At 38.1% G+C, this 20,558-nt stretch overlaps 2 protein-coding genes across 2 annotated transcripts in view; one reads left to right on the top strand and one right to left on the bottom strand.

Moving 5' to 3' along the window:
* Positions 1 to 341: 341 nt before the first annotated feature.
* LOC120112753 (WD-40 repeat-containing protein MSI1-like) lies at positions 342 to 11,932 on the bottom strand. The gene is made up of 5 exons (XM_039132580.1): positions 11,359 to 11,932; positions 3,425 to 3,751; positions 2,552 to 2,704; positions 852 to 976; positions 342 to 708 (listed from the first exon to the last, which is right to left on the bottom strand). Exons 1-5 carry the CDS (start codon positions 11,701 to 11,703, stop codon positions 600 to 602), a joined length of 1,059 nt encoding a protein of 352 aa, XP_038988508.1. The 5' UTR covers positions 11,704 to 11,932; the 3' UTR covers positions 342 to 599.
* Positions 11,933 to 18,258: 6,326 nt separating this feature from the next.
* Positions 18,259 to 20,558, top strand: part of LOC103723089 (N-acetyl-D-glucosamine kinase-like) — a 46,801-nt gene continuing 44,501 nt past the window's right edge. Inside the window, exon 1 of the mRNA XM_008813897.3 lies at positions 18,259 to 18,732. Coding sequence (XP_008812119.1) covers positions 18,522 to 18,732 — 211 coding nt within the window. The 5' untranslated portion in view covers positions 18,259 to 18,521. The remainder of the gene's footprint in view (positions 18,733 to 20,558) is intronic.

Here is a 20,558-nt window from a genome sequence, read left to right on the forward strand (position 1 = left end):
ATTAGTGGGTGCATGCATAAAAGAGAGAGGGGAGGAGGGGGGAGATCAACATGAAAGGGGTGTGCATTAGAGAGAGAGAGAGAGAGAGGAGAGAGAACAAAAGGGAGAGAAGAAGGGGATAATAGCAAGGACTGGGGGTGGGTGGAAGATAAAGAGGGGAAGGGAAGGTGTGCAGGACTGGGGAGTGACAAAGATGAAGAGGCAGAGGGGGAGGCGTGGGGACATCAGGGAGCACAATAAATCCACCTGAATGGGTAGATAACCTTATTGTCCATATACTCTTTTTACTTAGATGGCTCATATTTAATCCATAAAAAAAAATGGAGTGGAGCAAAACTCATGTGCCAATCATCTCCTTATGTACTTGATTTAGATAGACCTACCTAGTTTAGGTGTTAACGTTGTTAGCTTCAATAGTTAAACTTACACAATTCTCATTTTTCTATACTGTGCTTAATGGACTATACCACAAATATTAGGACCAGAACATTTATGGAACATCCTAGATATGTGTAGTAGTAGAAAGCAACAATCATAAACAAGAAAGGTTCTCCAATTAAAATTTCTTAAGCTGATAAATTTAAAAATAAAAAAACATACTAGAGAGAATACCTGCTAAGATCCCACACCATAAGCCTCCTACCAAGGCAGCAAGATGCTAATATAGTCTCATTCTTCGGGTTCCAACCAACTTGGAAAACTTCCTCTCTGTTTTTTTTATCACAACAAAAAATGAGTTTGTAAAGGATGTGCACATTCATATGCTCAGCTAATCAGATTACAGAGAGAAATTGAGCCAGCCACATTAAAAGACTGAATAACACATCACATAACAGTAAAATATTACTTACTTGTGGCAATCAAGGGTATGCAATGCAGTATTTATCTTGCGAAGGTCAAATAATTTAACAGTTTTATCAGTTGATCCAGTTGCTACCACCCACTCATTAAAGGGGTTGAATGCTAAGCAGTTAACCTGACAAAAGCATGATTTCAATGTCTGAGATATAAAGCTGCAGAGCTAGGTAATATATAATCACTTCGTTATTACAAATAAAAAGTTATTGAAGAAGACTGAATTTTAACGACACAGATACCATGAGCTTGTCAGTTTTGATGCAGGAGAAAATGTTTAAAAATACTTCATGACACATTGGCTCGCCTCAGCAGAAGTAAAAATTATATTCCTTCGAAGTCTGAGAATCATTTCAAAAAATATATATCCTTTTGTTTTATATTGCTCATTCATTCAAGCTAAACTAGATCTGTGATTTAAACATTAAACCATTTTTAACATGTTTAATGAAGCTTATAGATAGATTCATTCCTTACTAGTCATTATCACCACAGAGTTGCTACTCTCCCTCTCTCTATGAAACAGTTGCCTCAACTTTACTACATTTTTAACTGCTTACTGAAAGCTTCCCTCCTCTTCAGCCTTAAGTAAATTTGTGCCAAAATCTATTTCCAAAAGCATCAAAATCAGAATTTTGAAAAGTAACTGCTGCAAGTGCGATGGAACTTTCAAAGCCAAGTATTACAAAGATTAAAGGCAACCAATTGCATCTGGAAGCACTGTTCTGTTTATATGCATAGGTGAAATCAAGGTTTATAGCAACAGCATAGGCACCCATAATAGCTTGGTACCATTTTGACGAATGATGTCTCTTGATACCAGAATAGTAAATTAGGGGTGACTTACGATGTCTCAATATGTACTGATACCTTACCAGGTATGATCCAGTATGGCCAGCATGGAATGATATTTGCACCAGTACTTATATCCTTAAGTAAAAAAGGCGGCCCAATGCAGAAGGCTTCCACCATTGCGGGGTTTGGGGATGCTCAGATGTATCAACCTTATCCCACATATGACTAATCCTTAGGTAAAAGATTATTTCTTGCTATATCACTATAGGATTTATGAAGGAAAAAGGAAGTGGCAGTCCTCTGAGTATAAATACACAGAGTCATGCACATATCTTAGCTAAACGCTTTGTGCAAGTTGCTTTTCATTACTTTATGTGCAGGGATAAACTAGTGACTGTTGAACCAATGACACGGCTCTATAATTATAGAAAGAACTGCGACATGTTGTCATTAGCAGGCCTGCAACATGGACTGCTGTTCTCATTTCTTTAACATGTTCCCGACATTGTGTGTTTGTCCTATAATGGTATTGCTTAAGAAGTTATGAGGTCTCTTTCAGTCTCATGAAGAAATTATAGAATAACTATGCACTAACTCATTTTTGTTACCACAATTGTAAATCAAACTCAACAAAGTATAACCAGGCTCATTTTGCAGAAAGACAACAAAAGGTAACAGGCATTGTCCCATCTGCTCAGGATCAGCTAACTAATCTCTTTGAGTTAAGCTCATGATAGATCTGACAGGCAATCATCAACAAAATGAATCATCTTCAAGAAGCATATAGACAGACATTCTAGTGAAAATTCAAGTTACATATTCTACTGCATCTTCCTATGTCTATATATGAAGCAAGAAGAGGGTGGGAAAGAGAACCATTCTTGTTGCTCAGGATACTCACTTCACCTTTATGAGCAACAACAGACTGGCTTGGCTTGGTAGCTGAGGGTGTACGCAGGTCCCATATGTGTAGATGGCGATCATCACCAACGGATCCAAACAGATACTCATGCCTTAGATGCCAAGCAACATCTTCAACAACATCTTCATGGAACTATATAAAGGAATTTCACAAATAAAAGAGATAATAAGAATCATTCACTAGTCATGAAGATATTTTCAAAGTTTGTAGAAAACTGTTTAAATCTAAAAGACTTTAGGTGACCATATAATACATCCAAATAATAGGCTATAAACAAATATTACTTTGCATCCCACCTGATTATTGGAGCAAGCATCAATAGTTACCGCATCTTTCAAAGATTAACATCTTGACAATGCCTCAAAAGAAAAGTTGCCACTTCTTTCAGATGAAAGCTTGATTCAATAATATGATTTTACAAATCAAATACTTATGGGTCCTTGATAGTATTAAAGGTAAAAGGGTTATTCAGCAATTGGGCTTGCTTTAAATTTCATGATTCGTTCACACCTATTACAGCTCATACAGATACATTAAACAGCAAACATATGTCATAAATTACATCCATTGACAATATATGACGGCAACTTTAGTGAAATTTGACCTCATTATACCTTTTAATCTTTCAATATTGCAATGCAGCAAAGTTATCCTAACCTTTTATTATTATCCAACTGCTGAGTCTCTCTATAAAATATATGAGTTACACTCATATGCTAAAAGATCCACCCTATACTTATAGTCAAATGAAAAATCAAATGCATCACTGGGAAACCAGCATAATATATCATATTTAACAGAATTTCCATGTAAAAACTAAACAAGTAAAAAAAAGATTTTCCTAAAATTAACCTTAAAAATCTGTAGACAATCAAGGGCCTTATTTTTAGGAGTTGCATTGATGTCCCACAAGCATATTTGAGCATCATCAGAACCACTTAGTAGAAACCCTTGCTTAAATATGCTCCAAGATAAGCCATATCCTTCAGAACTGTGACCCCTTAACCTCAACTCAGGATTGCATACACCATCAAGAGGAGGTTTTGATGGATGCTTGCTGTAGTCAAAAACATAGACCTCTGCACTAACTGTTTTCGTCGCAATAATGAACTGGTTTTGAGGCATATAGCGAGCACGATTAACCTCCCCATCATGATTTATCTGCTGAATAATTTGCACCTGAAAAAAAATGAAAAAAAAATGTTATAGCATCCTAAGTTGTTTCGTACGTTATATAGATAATCCAAGCATTCTACTATGATAGCTCTGTCAACAAGTAGGATGGAGAAACGAGCACCAAACAATTGACCTATGCCCCAGAAAAAAAAGAAAAGAGAAAAGCGGCATTACTATGGAAAATTGCAATTATGGCAAACTAATCAGAAAACTCTTTTTCTTTTTCTATTTGTCCAAATTAGCACTAAAGGGAACAAATCGGAATCAATTTATGTATATCTTGTTAAGTAACGAAAACAACCAGCATGACTTCACCAGACAATTCTTTGTTTCATTTTGATAATAAGCACTAAAGGGAAAAATAGCATGTCCCTTATCTAAATCTTACCAAATAGAGAAAGCAACCTGTTTGTTCTATTATCCAAAAATAAAAATGAAAGAAAACAAGCTCTTCTTTTAAGATATATATATATATATATCCTCTCAGTGAAGCTGTCATGCACCATGAGTAACTTCAGCTTAGGCCTGAGTGATCTGAAATCTGGTTACAGAAAATTGAAATGCCTTAGTAAAACATCATCATGCTGATTCTTGAACAATGGAAATGAGCTATGGTCAGCCATCATATAAAACTGGTTTGAAAATGTGAAGATTCTTGAAGTCACTGAAAAAAAAGTCTCCAGTAAGGCTACAAGATGCAGAAAATGGCATGTTAGATGCCAAAAGTCTAACTCAAGTTGGCATGCAGTTGCAGAAACACAAAACATTTAGTACTCGAAACATCAATGTAACTAAGAATATGTTATATTTAAATTACTCAAGGAAATTATGATTAAAAAGCAATTAGAAGGAAAACACAAAATCCCTCAAAGGATTAGAAGAAAGGCATGAAATAAGCTTTGAATCTAGTCTCACTAATTGGATCCTTAAAAAAAGATCTTTCCTTGATCATCAGAAAGAAAACCTACAGCAGATAATGACTTCAGTAGAAAAAAGAAATAATATAAGATGAAAGATCTTCAAGAAAAAAAAAAGAAACAAAAGGAATTACATTGTAGACCATGGATTCTAAAAATCATTTAAGTAATTATTATAACACTATCATAAGTAAGCATGCATGCAGATGCATCTATCTCAAATCCACGCAAACACCTTAGACACTGGCCTCCCTTTACATGTTATGTACTCAGTGAGCATCTCTCCCTGCATAGCTTGGAAGCTGAGTTATGCAAAGATTCATATAAAGGAATGAAGGAAGTAATATAGACTCTACAGAATGAGATGAGGTAAGACAACTGGATCAAATGTGACGCCATTTGACGTATACAAAAAAAAATATTTATACATTTGACTTGGATATGATGATAAATTTTTAAAATAGAAGCTCATGAGGACTAGGAGAGAAACAAAATGAAGTGCATGGTAAAAGTAAATTAAGAATAAAGGAGATCAATAAAGTTCCATAAACTTACATGGAATTAAGATCTCAAAGTCAGATTATTATGCTATAGGAGAGGATAGTGCAACCAGGATTTAAAAAGGTTATAACACTTTCTAGAAGTAATTCAGCTACATGTAGAAGATTATCACTGTGTATTCTTACTGAAACAATTGATGGATATATTCAAAATGAAGTGGGAAAACACATATTTTAGAGTATAAAGAGAGCTTAAATGATGGGATGATAGAGACAAGCACAAATAATGAATTTACTGACCTTTAACAAATTTATGAGGCAGTAAGGGAAATTTACTTAGAAGCAAAATGCACTCAGCAGATTTAAGACCCTCTTTGAACATGCTTTAGATCCACAAAGTAGAACTATCTGCAAGGAGTCCTCTTAGCATATGTTTTGTACAAATGATATAATATTGGTCAATAAGACTAGGAATGGCTCAGAACTTAAACTGCAGTTCTGTATTAGGAAAAAGAAGATAGCATGGTCATTAATTTGGACAAACCAAACTAGAGCTGTTGGAGTGTAGCTTTTCCAAATATAACAGTAGTAGGGACTGGAGTTAGAATCACAAAATAAAAAAAATAACCCAAATAAATCACTTTTTCAATGAGATGTTTATGGAACAAATTAAGAACGAGTTACAAGACTAAAAAAGTAATTAGCATGCTGGTGATATTACCTAGCCAAACAGATCACTTTAATTGTTACAAGACGTCCTTAGGAATGGGTAAACCAGATCACTTGCTTATTTGTAAACTCATACACCATTGAGGATATTAGTAATAATCATTAGCTTCACAAGCAGGCCTTTTCTTCACCATATGGGTCAGTTTCACATACTATTGTATGATCAATATCATCGTCAAACAATAACACTTGACAGATTAAAGATTTCCAAAGGAGCCCATGTGTCTTTACATTCCTCAGCATATGCAACTTTACATTGAGGTAACCAAGCACTTTACATTGAGGTAACCAAGCTAATCGCACAATTAATAAGCACTACAATTTTTGCACCCCAATATAAACAGCGCCACTGTATACATTCATGTTACGATGTTGAACCAGGTAATACATAATTTTGCAGATAACCAGAATAACATCAAATTTTGACGCAAAAACAAGATAAGACATAACATGAACTTTCATGAAACTGAAACCCAGATCTCATAAACAAACTGTAGATAAACATCTATTTTTTTCTTTAGAACATAACAAACCAAAGAGCTATCCCACACTTAAAAATGATATCCTTAAAAGGGCAATAAACTATTATTCCTTTTAAAATTAACCCAATCGGGATAGACTTCCTCCATCGTATTGCTCATTCTCTTCTTCGATTCGGGTTCATGCTCGCACTTGTCCTCTTGCTCTTGAAGAACTCCATACTTTATTAATTTATGAAAAAATTAGTCTCGCGGAAGAGGCCTCTATGCAATCTACTACTGCATATATTGCCTCAAGACCTACTAAAATATTCAATCCAAGCAGTGGTCCTACTCACGGTGGGAATAATAGGCATTTTAACAATATCCAACGTCCCAATCATCCTTCAAGTGATAGCATCCTCCCCTCTCCTAATGAGCCTTCCTGTTTCTATTTCCCACACGGCCACTCTTCATGGTCTACTCGCCCAACCTGTCAAATCTATAATAAGGTTGAACATATTGCCATTGTTTGCTATTATTGCATGAACTATGCATATCAAGATTGCCATCCTCTAGAGAAACATGCAGCTATGGTAACCTCTCCGTCACTCACTGATGGCAATGCTTGGTATTCTGACACTAGTGCTACTCATTATATCCCCACCGACCCCAACAAGTTATCCATCTCATCAAAATATGGTAGTTTTGACAGTGCCCAAGTTGGCAACGGACAAAGTTTGTCTATCACTCATGTTGGTTTATCTTCTATCACTAGCTGTAAAACTAAATTTCATTTGTCTAATGTTCTTCATTGTCCTAAAGCTCCTACAAATCTCTTATCTATAAACCAAATCAAGGTCGGCGGAACTGTGCCGAACCGAGCGGTTCCAGCCAATCCAAGTCGTACCGGTGGCTCACCGGTATGATTTCGACAACAGAAACGAGACCCATTACCGGAGCCAGAGAAAAAGAAAAGAGAGAGCGAGTGGGGGAGAGAGGGAGAGGCCCCGGGTGGGGGGGGCGGGGGGCGGAGGCCGCAGCAGGTTCGAAACAGAGGTTCAGCTGTTGCTTAAAAAAAATCAAAATTTAAGTGAAGTCGACTTCACTTAAAAATTCTGAAATTCACGATCGGACCCCTGTTTCGAATTGGCTATAGTCTCGCCCTCCGCAGCCTCCGCCAGCGTCCGCCTCCCTCCCTCTCTCCCCCTTCTCTCTCTCCTTTTCTCTCTCCCACGGTGCCGTGCCCTCGCTCGTCGGTACAAGCCCAACACAGCCCATAACGGCTCGTGCCACCGAAGAACCGATACGGTGCCCGGTACCGGTTCCTCCAGCCTTGAACCAAATAATAATTGCTATTCTTACTTGATGAATCTAACTTTGTTGTCAAGAACAAGGATACAAAAGCAATGTCGTACCGCTAGATGACTAAGAATTGACTTCATCTTTTTTATTTTCTAGCAAAAGATGCACATTATCACTCACCAACAGCCCATGTGAGCTGTCGCATCTCCTTAATCTCTGGTATCATAGTCTCGACCATCTATCTCATGATATCCAATCCTCTAATTTCTCCTCTTTCAATTTCAAATAAACTAAAACAAACTCTATGTTCATCTTGCCAATTAGAAAAAAGCAGAAAATTAGGGGACCTTCCTCGGATCTTTCATGCTCAAACTTTTCTTATTATGTGTTATTTGTTGATGATTTTCACTTTATTCATGGCTTCTTCCCATGTGTTACAAATTTAGTTTCTTTGACATTTTTCTCTTTTAAAGCACAAGTTGAAAAAAAATTTAATAAAGTCAAAACCTTCCATTCCAATAGAGGTGGCGAATTCAAAAGCAACACTCTTAAGTATTTTTTTGTCTTCACACGGCATAATGCACCAATTTTCTCACCCCCATACTGTGGAACAAAATAGCGTTGTCGAAAAAAAACATCGTCACACTGTTGAAACCGGACTTTACACTTCTTGCTTATACATCTCTTTCTCGAAAATTCTGGTTAGAAGCATTTGCTACCGTAGTATATTTAATAAATCGAATGCTTATTGTTTCTCATTTCAAAATTTCATCATATGAGAAAAATTTTCAAAAATTTCCCAACTATTCTCATTTACAAGCTTTCAGTTGTTTACATTTTTCTTGACTTCGACCATACAAGTGCAATAAACTAGAACTTCGATCCACTAAATATTGTTTCTTAGGGTATAACGTTGTTCATAAAGGGTATAGATGCCTCGATTTATTGAAAGAAATATATATATATATCACGTGACGTCATCTTTAATGAACATGTCTTCCCTTTTTCAACCATATCACTGCCTTAATCAACTTTTCACAACCCCACTTCTGCTCTTGATTCTCTTTCTATGTGGTTACCTCAACTCCCCACTCCTATCGACACTATTTGGACTAATAACTGCACATTCTCATATCACTCCACAAGTACACATATCAATCTCAGAATATTTTCATTGGCAACAACATCCAATTCAACTACTACACCATATGACAACACAAGCATTCCAATCGAGCTCATCCCACCACCTCAATACAAGACCACCTCTTACCTTCCCTCCCTCGAATTTCCTCTACCACCACCACCCCCTATCACCAAACTCTACTCCCATACCAACCAACCAACCCACCACAATGCACCAATCTCATGACCATCCGATCTCAATCATGCATCTCCAAGCACAAAATACTATATCATACCCACCACCCTCTCCAAACCACCCTTCTATGTCCTATCCTATTAAACCAACATGTTTATATACAAGCCTCAAAAAATCCAAAGTGGAGACGTGCTATAGATCTCGAATTTACGTCTCTTCAGAATCAGCAGACTTGGACTCTTATCCCCTTTCAACCCAATATGAACATTGCCAGTTGAAAGTGGGTGTTTCAAATTAAACACAACCCGGATGGATGGATCCATCAACAAATACAGAGTTTGATTGGTTGCCAAAGGCTTCCACCAACAACCTAGATTTGATTTTATTGAGACATTCAGTCCCGTTGTTAAGCATACTACAATTAGAACTATTCTTGCAATAGCGGACTCATAATTGGCCACTCCATCAATTTGATGTAGAGTGTACCTCTTTACATAGTGACCTTCAAGAAACGATTTTTATGTCTCAACATCCTAGTTATATTGATCCATCAGAACCCACTCATCTCTATCAGATGCGCAAATCAATTTACGGACTTCAGCAAGCTCCTCATGCTTGGTATGAAAAGTTTGGCTCAAAACTTGTGGAGCTAGAGTCCATTATTTCACAATCGAATCCTTCACTATTTATATATCATCATGGCAGCATTACATTATATCTTCTTCTTTATGCTAATAATATCATTCTCCCTAGCAATAATAATGTTGCTCTTCACAAGCTCATTATTAAACTTGCTAATTCATTTAAGATAAAGGATATGGGCTCATTGTCATACTTTCTTGGTATTCAAGTGGATTGATTGAATGATAAAATTTTTCTACATCAATCCAAATACATCCTAGACTTGTTACAACATACCAACATGCTTAGATGCAAACCATATTCAAGTTCTTGCTCTATTGAAAAGTTAGGCCACATGGATAGCCCTCCTCTTGATAATCCTTCATTTTATCGGAATACGGAGCCCTCCAATATGTAACCTTAATATGACCAGATATTGCTTTCTCAGTCAATCAGGTCTGTCAATTTTTACAACATGCAATGAAGGTCCATATGGTAGCAATCAAGCGCATACTTCAGTTTCTCAAAGACACTATCACTTTTGGACTTCAGCTATGACTAGGCCCATTAAATCTTCTAGCATACTCGGATGCAGATTGGCTGGTAGCCCCATTGATAGACGCTCTACAAGTGATTTTTATGTTTTTCTCGGATATAACCCTATTTCTTGGAGTGCTAAAAAGCAAACAACAATTGCTCGATCATCTACTGAAGCGAAGTATCAATACCTTGCCCAAACTATTGTTGAACTACAATGGTTATGTTTCTCTCTTGCCTGAATTGCATATTCCTCTCCACTCTATTTCTTTAATCTAGTGTGGCAACATTTCTGCCATCTCTCTCACCTTAATCTAATTTTACATGCAAGAACTATAAATATCGAGATCGACTATCACTATGTCCAAGAATTGGTAGGTCGTAAGCTTTTAGAAGTTAAATTCATCTCTGCAGAGCATTCGACTTTGACAGTCCAAGTTTTACATTCAACCAAATGCTCAACTTGAGGGAGGATAATAACATACCTTACATTCTCTCAATTCAAATTCAATTTTTGAATTTAAACTATTGTTGTAATCTTCCCCTTATTTTTCTCCTATTTTCTCTCTATTCAAATTCAAAATTTGAATTGCTGCTGTAATTTTCTCCTTATTTTTCTCCTATAATCATACTTGTACATGCTATATATATATATTCAATACATACTCAAAGAAATCCCAACCGATCAAGTGGGATTTTAGCCATCACATGTCTCTCTTTCAAACGTCACATAACTGATCAGATGAAGAAAACATGAAAAAGGGATTCCCAGATGCCAACCCCCAGTCAAAATTCTATTTCTACTCAGAAAGATAACTCCTTTCCCTCCAATCTAACATAAAACTCTAGTGATAAAAAACAAAGGAAACAAAAGATTGGATTTTTCCTTCAGGTTCCAGGCCCCAGTCAAATCTTCGTCCTTAAAACCCTAGTGATAAACCCCAACTGAAACAAAAGATGAGATTTTTCCTTCAGGTTGCAAGCCCCAGTCAAATCTTCGTTTATTTTAGTTAAAAAGATTATTCCTTTCCCTAAAATCTAACGTAAAACCCTAGTGATAAACCCCAATTGCAAAAAAGATGAGATTTTTCCTTGACAAAACGAGCAATTTCTATGACCAATCTAACAAGCCAACAGAACGGACTAGTACAAACGATAAAGCACAGATCGGAGTGAAATTAAGGGAAAAGAGAGGCGGAGAGAGAGGGAGAGGGAAATTGGTCACCTTCCCACTGGCGCATCCGAACCCTCCGTTCTCGCCGCGCTCGTCGTCGTACTGGCGGGCGTCGGCCTCAGAGTCCTCGAGGGGGAGCTGGACCTGGGCAAGCATCAGGTAGTTGGGCTCGCCGTCGGAGGTGTGGGTGCCAAGCACCATCTTCTGGACGGAGTAGTCCTTGCCGGCGGGCTCCTCCCTGTCCGGCAGCCATTGGACGGTGAGGGAGGGCCACTCAAGGGCGTGGGTGATGACCAGGTCGTACAGGAAGGGGGTGTTCTTCTTCCATATCTTGTACTCCTCGTTGATCAGCCTCTCCTCCACCTCCCCCCGGAACTCCTCCTCGTCCTTCGCCATCTCTCTCTCGGCGGTTCTCTTTGGGCTTTGGGTTTTGGTCAGTAGAAGCTCTTCTTGGCGGGAAGCAGGAAGGAGTGCGGAGAGGCGTTTTGGAAAATTTGGAGGGAGGAGAAAGGATTGGCGGAATGCGACAGAAAGGGGAAAGAGGTAGGAGCTCTGGAGAAGTGCGAGAGAGGAGAGATGAGGTTTTTGCTGCCGCGCGAGAGGCCAGAGCGGAGAGCGAAAGCGAGAGAGAGAGAGAGAACGAAGGGGAGGTAAAGTGACGTCAAAAAGCTGAGGTTTTCGCTCGGGTCCGACCTGCTTCCAGCCCAGCTGGATCTTGTGGACTTTCCATGTGTCAGAACTCACAAATAACCAGTTATGGTACATGCCTACGTTAATATTGTGTTGCTAAAATTTTTTGTTATATTATTATTAAAAAAATTAAATTATAAAAATATTAAAATAATTAATTTAAAATTATTATTTTGGAAGTCATTCCGTCCATTCAATCTTTTCTCCAAAAACAGCCACAATAAGTACGGCTAGATGGTCAGAGGCTAAAGTTTGACCGCGTGATACCTAAGGCTGCAAATGGGTCGGGTCGACCCGTGACCTCGACCCGACCCGCATAGACCCAATCCGATCCAAATTTTAGGACCCACGAGTCCGGGTCGGATCCTAAAATTGGACCCGAATCATTTTCTGGGTCGGATTTGGGTTTACCAAACGGACCCGATCCGATCCGAATGGACCCGAAGAGAGAGAGAGGAAAAGCAAAAGAAAGTCTTTTTTTTTTTCTTTTTTTTTTTGGCATGGGTTGTGGTACTGTTGGTCAGTGTGGGGGGATAGCAAGTTAGTAACAAGCATAGGTTCACAGAATCCAAAGGAACGTCGGCCCGTCAGGATTCTCTCTCGATCTATTACACTGTTAAGACCTCAGGTGTCTCGGTAGCTGCCTTTTTTTTTTTTTTCCTTCTGTTTTTTGGTTTTTGTTTCTTTTAACTTTTGAAGGGAGAAAGTGAGGGAACACTGCAACTGAATATGGGTCATGTGCCAGTTTTCTGTAATGGAATTGGATTTTGGAAGAAGGTCTGGGATTTTTTTTGTCCTCGTGAGAGGGGAGCTGGGAGACACCGAGTTCCGTCCAATCAGTCATATAGATAAAAAATAGTGTGATATGAAATTTGGCTTGTAGACCGACTTAGTTAGTAAGTCATGGGTCACTGGAGCTCAATTGCAAAGTCTTTCAAGTCATGGGTCACCCAGCACCTCATAATTATGATATGACCAAATTAGATTTGCCCAAATTTTTTCCCAAAAGCATGAAAAAATTGGACCCGATCGGATCCGGACCCGACCCGAATCAGATCCGGACCCGACCCGAACCCGACTCGGACCCAACCCAACCCAACCTGATCTTCAACCGGGTCGGGTCCGGGTCCAAAATTGGGACCCGAACAAAAAACCGGATCGGATCGGGGTCACCTAGGACCCGACCCGATCCGACCCATTTGCACCCCTAATGATACCCAAAGCCAAATTACTTTTATAAAGTCCAAATCCGATCCATACTTAATTAAAATATTATATTTCTATCTAATATTAGACTACAAAAAATTAGATATTGAATCATAGTAAATACATATTAAATAAATTATTTTACTCTGCTTCGAACTACTTTATAATTTTATGTGTGCCATCAATTGTGAACCATGCCGAAGAATAATAATAATATACGTAAATATCTCATGAGATTTTTTCATAGGTAATTGGGTTGGTTTTAAATAGATAAATTATAATCAAATATAAAAAAATGATTCATAAGAAGTACTTTAACTACTATATATATATATATATATATATATATATATATATATATATATATATATATATATGTATGTATATAGAAATAGATAAAGACTAGGAGTTAGATTCATCAAAGCCATAACTTGGTCTTACAACATCCAAAGAATTTTGGTGGATTTAGATTAGAGTTGTGCAGCTAAACTATAGTGGGTTGAGTCATTATGAAGCTGGTTGGAAAATACCAACTTTGATGTAGAAGTGTTATAATAGAGAGAATCAAATTCAAATAATGGACAGGAGGAAGGCTAATTAAGAACTCAACGATGAGATGAAGACTAAGTACCCTCAAAATTTGAAAGCCTCAATTAAATTAATTTCGAGCACAAAATTATTTTAGGAAGTGAAGAATGTAATAACTCGATATGATTAAAACTAGTTTGGGGGGTGGGGGGCAGCCTGAAGTGGTTGGACCGATTGCACATGCCTTGCACGTGCAATAGAAGAGGAGGGAACTCTCGATAGGAGACCGCCTTCTTCCCCAAACCCATTAGAAGTAAGAAGTCCTATGGCATGTTGGACTTCGGCAAGATCTTAGGAACTCTTCTATAAAACTATTTTGCCTTCCTTCCAAGAACTCCACCATCAAGAATCCCTTTGGTCGTTGTCGATTTTGAGAGATTTTCCCTAGTTTTTCATCAAGAATTTTACTGGACCACCATTGATACCTCGTCGAAATCAAGGTATGACCTTTAATCCTTCCCCTCCTCCCTTTTTCCGTCTCAATGTCATTATCACTAGATGATTGGAAGTGGCGAGTCATTGGATTTTCATTAAATAGAGTCTTCCTTGATTCTGCCACACTCATGTTTGCCCTTTATTTCTTCCATCGTTGGTCACAACCGACAATGTTCTGCCATAGACCTTACTGAAGTCTGGCTTTCTAGCCGATGATGTCGAGATCACTGATGGCTCTCCATTGTGGATTGTGCATCGGGCCAACTTTCCATTCTTTCTTCTATTCTTTCCTTCACTAGTCAAGTACTATCACTGGGTTGCCACTACAGCCTGTTGCTACCATGGATGCCAACCCCAAGCCACCACCTCTTGCCACTACAATTGCTTGACAATCCCTCTTTTCTCCTTCCTCTATTTTGAAAGAGAAAGAGAGAACCTCCATGGTTTTCATTCCATTTCCCTTCTCTCTCTTTCTCCCTCCTGTCTCTTCCTCTCTCTCTAGTTAATCCAAGTGATAGTGGAAGGGGGTGGACTCTAGTAGAAGGTTTTAGGTTGTTGATTTCTACTTTTTGATTTTTATTGGGATGTTTGGACTTGATTTTGTAGGGGAGAAAATATCTATGCAAGAAGGTATTGAGCAAGGTACTTTACACTCTGGTTCTTAGATTGAGAGTGTGGGATGATGCATACCATGTTTGAGTCTCTCACTAATAGAGGTATGAATTCTTTAACACAATCATCTCCATAATTATGGATAATTTGCTGCATCCTCTCCTTGCTCCCCTTCGCACCATTAAGCCTTATAAAGAAAGAAATAGCTTTCTCTAGCTCGATGAAAAAAATATTTTTCTCGCTCTTTCAGCTTTGATTGTGTAATAGCTTCGTGAAAGCACCATGTACTAATGATTAAGATAAATAATTTGATTCCTATAAATAATTACCTATATGATTGTGGATATTCTATATAAAGGTACAAGTATAATGTGTTGATGATTTAATGTTGTTTGGATATTAATGTTCTTTTTTCTAATTCTATATAGAATATATTAATTAGAAAATCATGATTGCATGATCAGGCATAGGCGCTTGTTGACCCAAAAAGTTTAATTTTGATGATACAAAATAATTGAGTAAAAAGTTCGCTAATCAGTTATTGGGAGTGTACTAAAATTTTTGCATGAAGACAAGAAGAAATTTTTCAGTAACTATCAATATGGACAAATTAAACTTAATTATCTCAAGCTCTACACAAAAAGATTTGACTTCAAGAACACCTTGAAGAGACCCTTTAACACTCACATGCAATCATAACAAATTTCAACTCAGGCTATCTCAAGAGTCAACCCTAGGACTACAACGAGTCGACCCTAGCATACTCTTACAGACTGATACGCCTTCATGAGTCGACACATGAAGATAACGAATCGATTTTTGTCAATGGACGAGTCGATCCCTAAGCCAAACGAGTCAAACCCACAATGGCCACGGTAAAAGGCAACACAACAAAAACTACAGTTATTTCAAGTCGATCCCTAAAGATCATGAGTCGATCTCTAAAAAAGAGGAGTCGACCCATTTGTGCTTGACAACAATAACGGCTAGTTTTTCTATAAATCAGAATGATTGTACAAGTTGTGTCAGCCTTGGGCCGAGGTGTAGCATTCCTACCACGGGCTGGAGTTTCCATAACTAATCCAACATCGAAAAGTAGACTCTAGATAATGAATTGCGCTTAATCATAATTGTGACATAATTAAATTGAATTTTGCATAATTGTAAGAGTGGAGAGAATAGGAGCATCTAGACTAGTCAACTATGTGCGAAGTGGTGTGTTAGTTGTAGGCTGAGATATGATATTGTGGCCACCAGACATGGGCGGAAGCATGGCATGTGTTTGGCCTACCATGGGCTAGAGCATGGCTGTGATTAGTCCAGTATCAAAATCAAACCAAGATGATAAATTTATGTTTAATTATAAGTGAATTGAATTTTGCATATTGTAAGAGTGGAGAAAATAGGAGCATCTGGACTAGTCGACTATATGCGAAGTGGTGTGTTAGTTGTAGGCTGAGATATGATATTGTGGCCACCAGATATGGGCGGAAGCATGGCATGTGTTTAGCCTGCCATGGGCTAGAGCATGGCTGTGATTAGTCTAATATCAAAATTAAACCAAGATGATAATTTATGTTTAATTATAAGTGAATTGAATTTTGCATAATTGTAAGAGTGGAGAAAATGGGAGCATCTAGACTAGTTGATTATGTGCGAAGTGGTGTGTTAGTTGTAGGCTGAGATATGATATTGTAGCCACCAGACATGGGCGGAAGCATGGCATGTGTTTGGCCTGCCATGGGCTAGAGCATGGCTGTGATTAGTCCAATATCAAAATCAAACCAAGATGATAATTTATGTTTAATTATAAGTGAATTGAATTTTGCATATTGTAAGAGTGGAGAAAATAGGAGCATCTGGACTAGTCGACTATGTGCGAAGTGGTGTGTTAGTTGTAGGCTGAGATATGATATTGTGGCCACCAGACATGGGTGGAAGCATGGTATGTGTTTGGCCTGCCATGGGCTAGAGCATGGCTGTGATTAGTCCAATATTAAAATCAAACCAAGATGATAATTTATGTTTAATTATAAGTGAATTGAATTTTGCATAATTGTAAGAGTGGAGAAAATAGGAGCATCTGGACTAGTTGACTATGTGCGAAGTGGTGTGTTAGTTGTAGTCTGAGATACGATATTGTGGCCACCATACATAGGCGAAAGCATGGCATGTGTTTGGCCTGCCATGGGCTAGCGCATGGCTGTGATTAGTCCAATATCAAAATTAAACCAAGATGATAATTTATGTTTAATTATAAGTAAATTGAATTTTGCATAATTATAAAATCGGAAAAAAGAGGGGCATTTAGACCAGCCAACATATGTGAAATGTGATATATGTCGTATCAACTATGGACTAAGATGTAATATTATGGTTGTCGACCACAAGTGGAAATATGTTGTCTATTTTGCCTATCATGGGCTGGAGTGTGGGCAGGACTAGTCCAATGCCGGGATGATAATGTCGTCGAAACTAACCTGTGCTAACTATATAGCGATAAGTAATCTCACTGAAATACTGTTGAATGAAATTGTTGATTGGATGATATATAATATGTGATGTATGATATGCATCTCCAGACTAATTGAGTTGCTATATGGTTAAATTTGATGTAGATGTTGGCATGGCTTATATGTACGATATATAAATATATACACTGGATTGTTAAACACTTATTCAATTATCGGACTATTGATATGTAAATCTTACTATTTTTTTGTCAGCTATATATATTTGCTAAAACTTATTTTTATATTCATGCTAGTATGCGTGTGTGGAGGATTATTATTAGGCTGTAAAGCTCAAATCACTTTTTTTTTTCTTTTATCAGAGTCGCACTATGCTTAATGTATGGCTATGATTTGAGATTCTGGTGAAAAGTTTAATATTTAGAAGTCATTGGTATCGGTCAGATAATTAAGAATTATAATAGAACAATGAATGACCGCTTATTTTATTATGTTATTAAAAGAGATTTATATTATTCAATAATATTGAGGTTATGACGAATTTTTGAGAAAACGAAAAAGGAAATATTGTATACCGAGGCAATAAAGGTCACAGCCGAGGAAACAAAGATCAAATATAGAATGTTGGATTTGTGCGGGAGTAAAATACCTACTCACGGGCTACTTGAGGCAATCGACTTTTGTTGGCACTTGGAACGTGCCACGAGAGCCCATTGTTACCAGCTTCGCCACCTGCTTACGGTTGAACAAGGCTGCTTGGGATGCCAGAATTTTTGTTGACACTTAGAACGTACCACCAGCAGAGTGCAGAAATTTAATAAAATATTTTATTTTAAAATAATTTTTTAAATATATATTTTTTTTAATTTTAAAGGAATACGGAGACATTCGGTTCGTATTGCTTGGCTCACCTTAAAACCCAAGCCCCTTTTTTGCAGGGTCGCGCCGGTCGGTCAGCTCTAAAACGTCCCGAGTCTGAGCTCAACAGCTCATTTCAGTATTTATCTCCTCTCGATCTCCTTCCGCTGGCCCATTTGCGCCCCAATCTCGAAACCCCTCTCTTTCTGGTTCGATCCAAATTCGAATCCATCAATCCATCAATCCCTCAATACTTCCTTCCCCTCCAATTCCGCTTGTTTGGAACAGGGGAGGGAGAGAGAGATCACAAGAATATTTGGGATCGTCGCCTTTTGCATCGAGAGAGTAGTGGAGATGAGAAGGTATCGCAATGGGGAGATATGGAACTTCGAGAGCCAGACGCCCGCGGGCGGCGCCGGCGTCATCCTGGGCCTCGACGGCGGCACCACCTCCACCGTCTGCGTCTGCCTGCCGGCGGCAATGCCCCTCGCCAGCGCCCTCCCCGACCCCCTCCCCATCCTCTCCCGTGCCGTCGCCGGTTGCTCCAACCACAACTCCGTCGGAGGTATCGATGCCTTCCCCCGTTCTCCTTTTCTTTTGTATAGATCTTTTAATCCACATGAGCACAAAGAAAGGCGCCTCCTTTGGGTCCTGGGAAGTTTATTTCCATATGGGTGTTCGTCTTTAATGTGTTTTTATATAAATTAGGTCAATTTACAAACCAGAGATCGGCATTTGTTTGGTTCTTCAGGAATAATTGTTCTTTGCTATTGAATTTTAGATTTATGTTTCTATTTTATCCTGAATATGGTCAAGTCTCCATATTTTTTTGATTTCATGTTGAGCATCTTGGTTTTTCCTTGTGTTTTTAAAGTATGCCATCTCGGTACCGTACTCTTTACTAGTGCCACCTTGTTACTGTATTGGACGCTTGGTATGGAGCCAATTCAGCATACTGTCGGTACACCCCTGTATCATATATATATATATATATATACTAGTACCGGACCGGTACAATATGGTACGGTCAGAACTGTCCGATTCGATACAATATGGCATACCTTGGTTCATTCGTCATACTGTTACATTGCATGATTGTCTTTTATGGAACTAAAATGGGAGGTGTGGTGATCCCATGGCATGTTTTTTTCTTGCTTATGCTTCATCTTGAAGGCCATTCATTTTTTTTTTTTTTGACTAGAATTCAATTTACATGGATTTCTTTGCTCTACAAAAGGATTAGGGCTTAGAAATCCATAGGAATATCAACGATTGATATTAGAGCCCAAGCTTGGTAAGACTAGTGATGTCTATAGGAACATTTGCAACCATTAGCGGGATGAAAGCTTGGTTCATTGTACCAGACTGGACCACTTGGTACCCGGTGTACCTTGTAATACTAGTGGCAAAATGATACTTGGTACAGGGAGGGTGGTATCAAGTGTCTGAACCATGAATCGACCTATGCCGACACTATGTTGTGGTATCAATACAGGCGCCGAAATCGATACTGCTAACCATGGTTGAAAGGTGAAATTCTGTAGCAAGTTGAATTTTGGAATGAGACAGAGAAGAGTGAGTATTGTTTCACTTCGATAGGGCCTGCATAAGGCATTGGACAAGAATGTTAGAAAGGTGGCAACAATAAGAGATAAAGATTGAAAGGAGCTAGATCTGAGAGTGGTGATATTTATCCAATTGTTTATGGCTAACATGGTGGTGCGCAACATCATGGACAGAGTAAATGCTAAGATTGTTGGAAATGTTGGAGAAGTGTATATGGAAAACATATGTTGAAACAGGCTCTTCCTGATGCGACAGTTGTATGACCTGAGGATGAAAGAAGGGAAGAATCATCTACAACAAAAGGACATGTTCAATAGGCTCCTATAAAAGCATTTTGTTTAATTGAGCTAAAAATTGAGAGGTGAAAGCCCCTTTATTGCAGCATAGCCAAAAATTTCTTGCTTAAAAAATATCCTATTAACCAAGTGAAAGCAAAATAAAGTAGTGGATACAGAAGCTAAAATAATTAAATGAGACAAAAATTGTAATGTGTTAATGTAAAATACTGTAGTTTGTAGGATGAATAAAAGGCCTTACACCTTTTCTTGCTTAACCTTTACCTTCATAGGGCCTCAGTTGAAATATCATGGCCTCTCGTGCATCTTCTTCTGAACCATTGTCTTGAACCACAGGTTCTCACACAGTGTTACATGACAAGTAAATTTAAGAAGAAATTTAAAACTCCATCAATCATGATGATAGATTATGTAAAGCACATGGGGTATTTATGGTTTCTAGGGCCCATTGCAATAGCTAGGACTTCTCAGTGCCCTTAGTATTTAGCTCAAATTTGAATTTCTATAAAAGAAAGAGAAATTGGACTCA

Source organism: Phoenix dactylifera, chromosome 12, assembly GCF_009389715.1.
Source record: "Phoenix dactylifera cultivar Barhee BC4 chromosome 12, palm_55x_up_171113_PBpolish2nd_filt_p, whole genome shotgun sequence".
In the NCBI taxonomy this organism is placed as follows: Eukaryota; Viridiplantae; Streptophyta; class Magnoliopsida; order Arecales; family Arecaceae; genus Phoenix; species Phoenix dactylifera.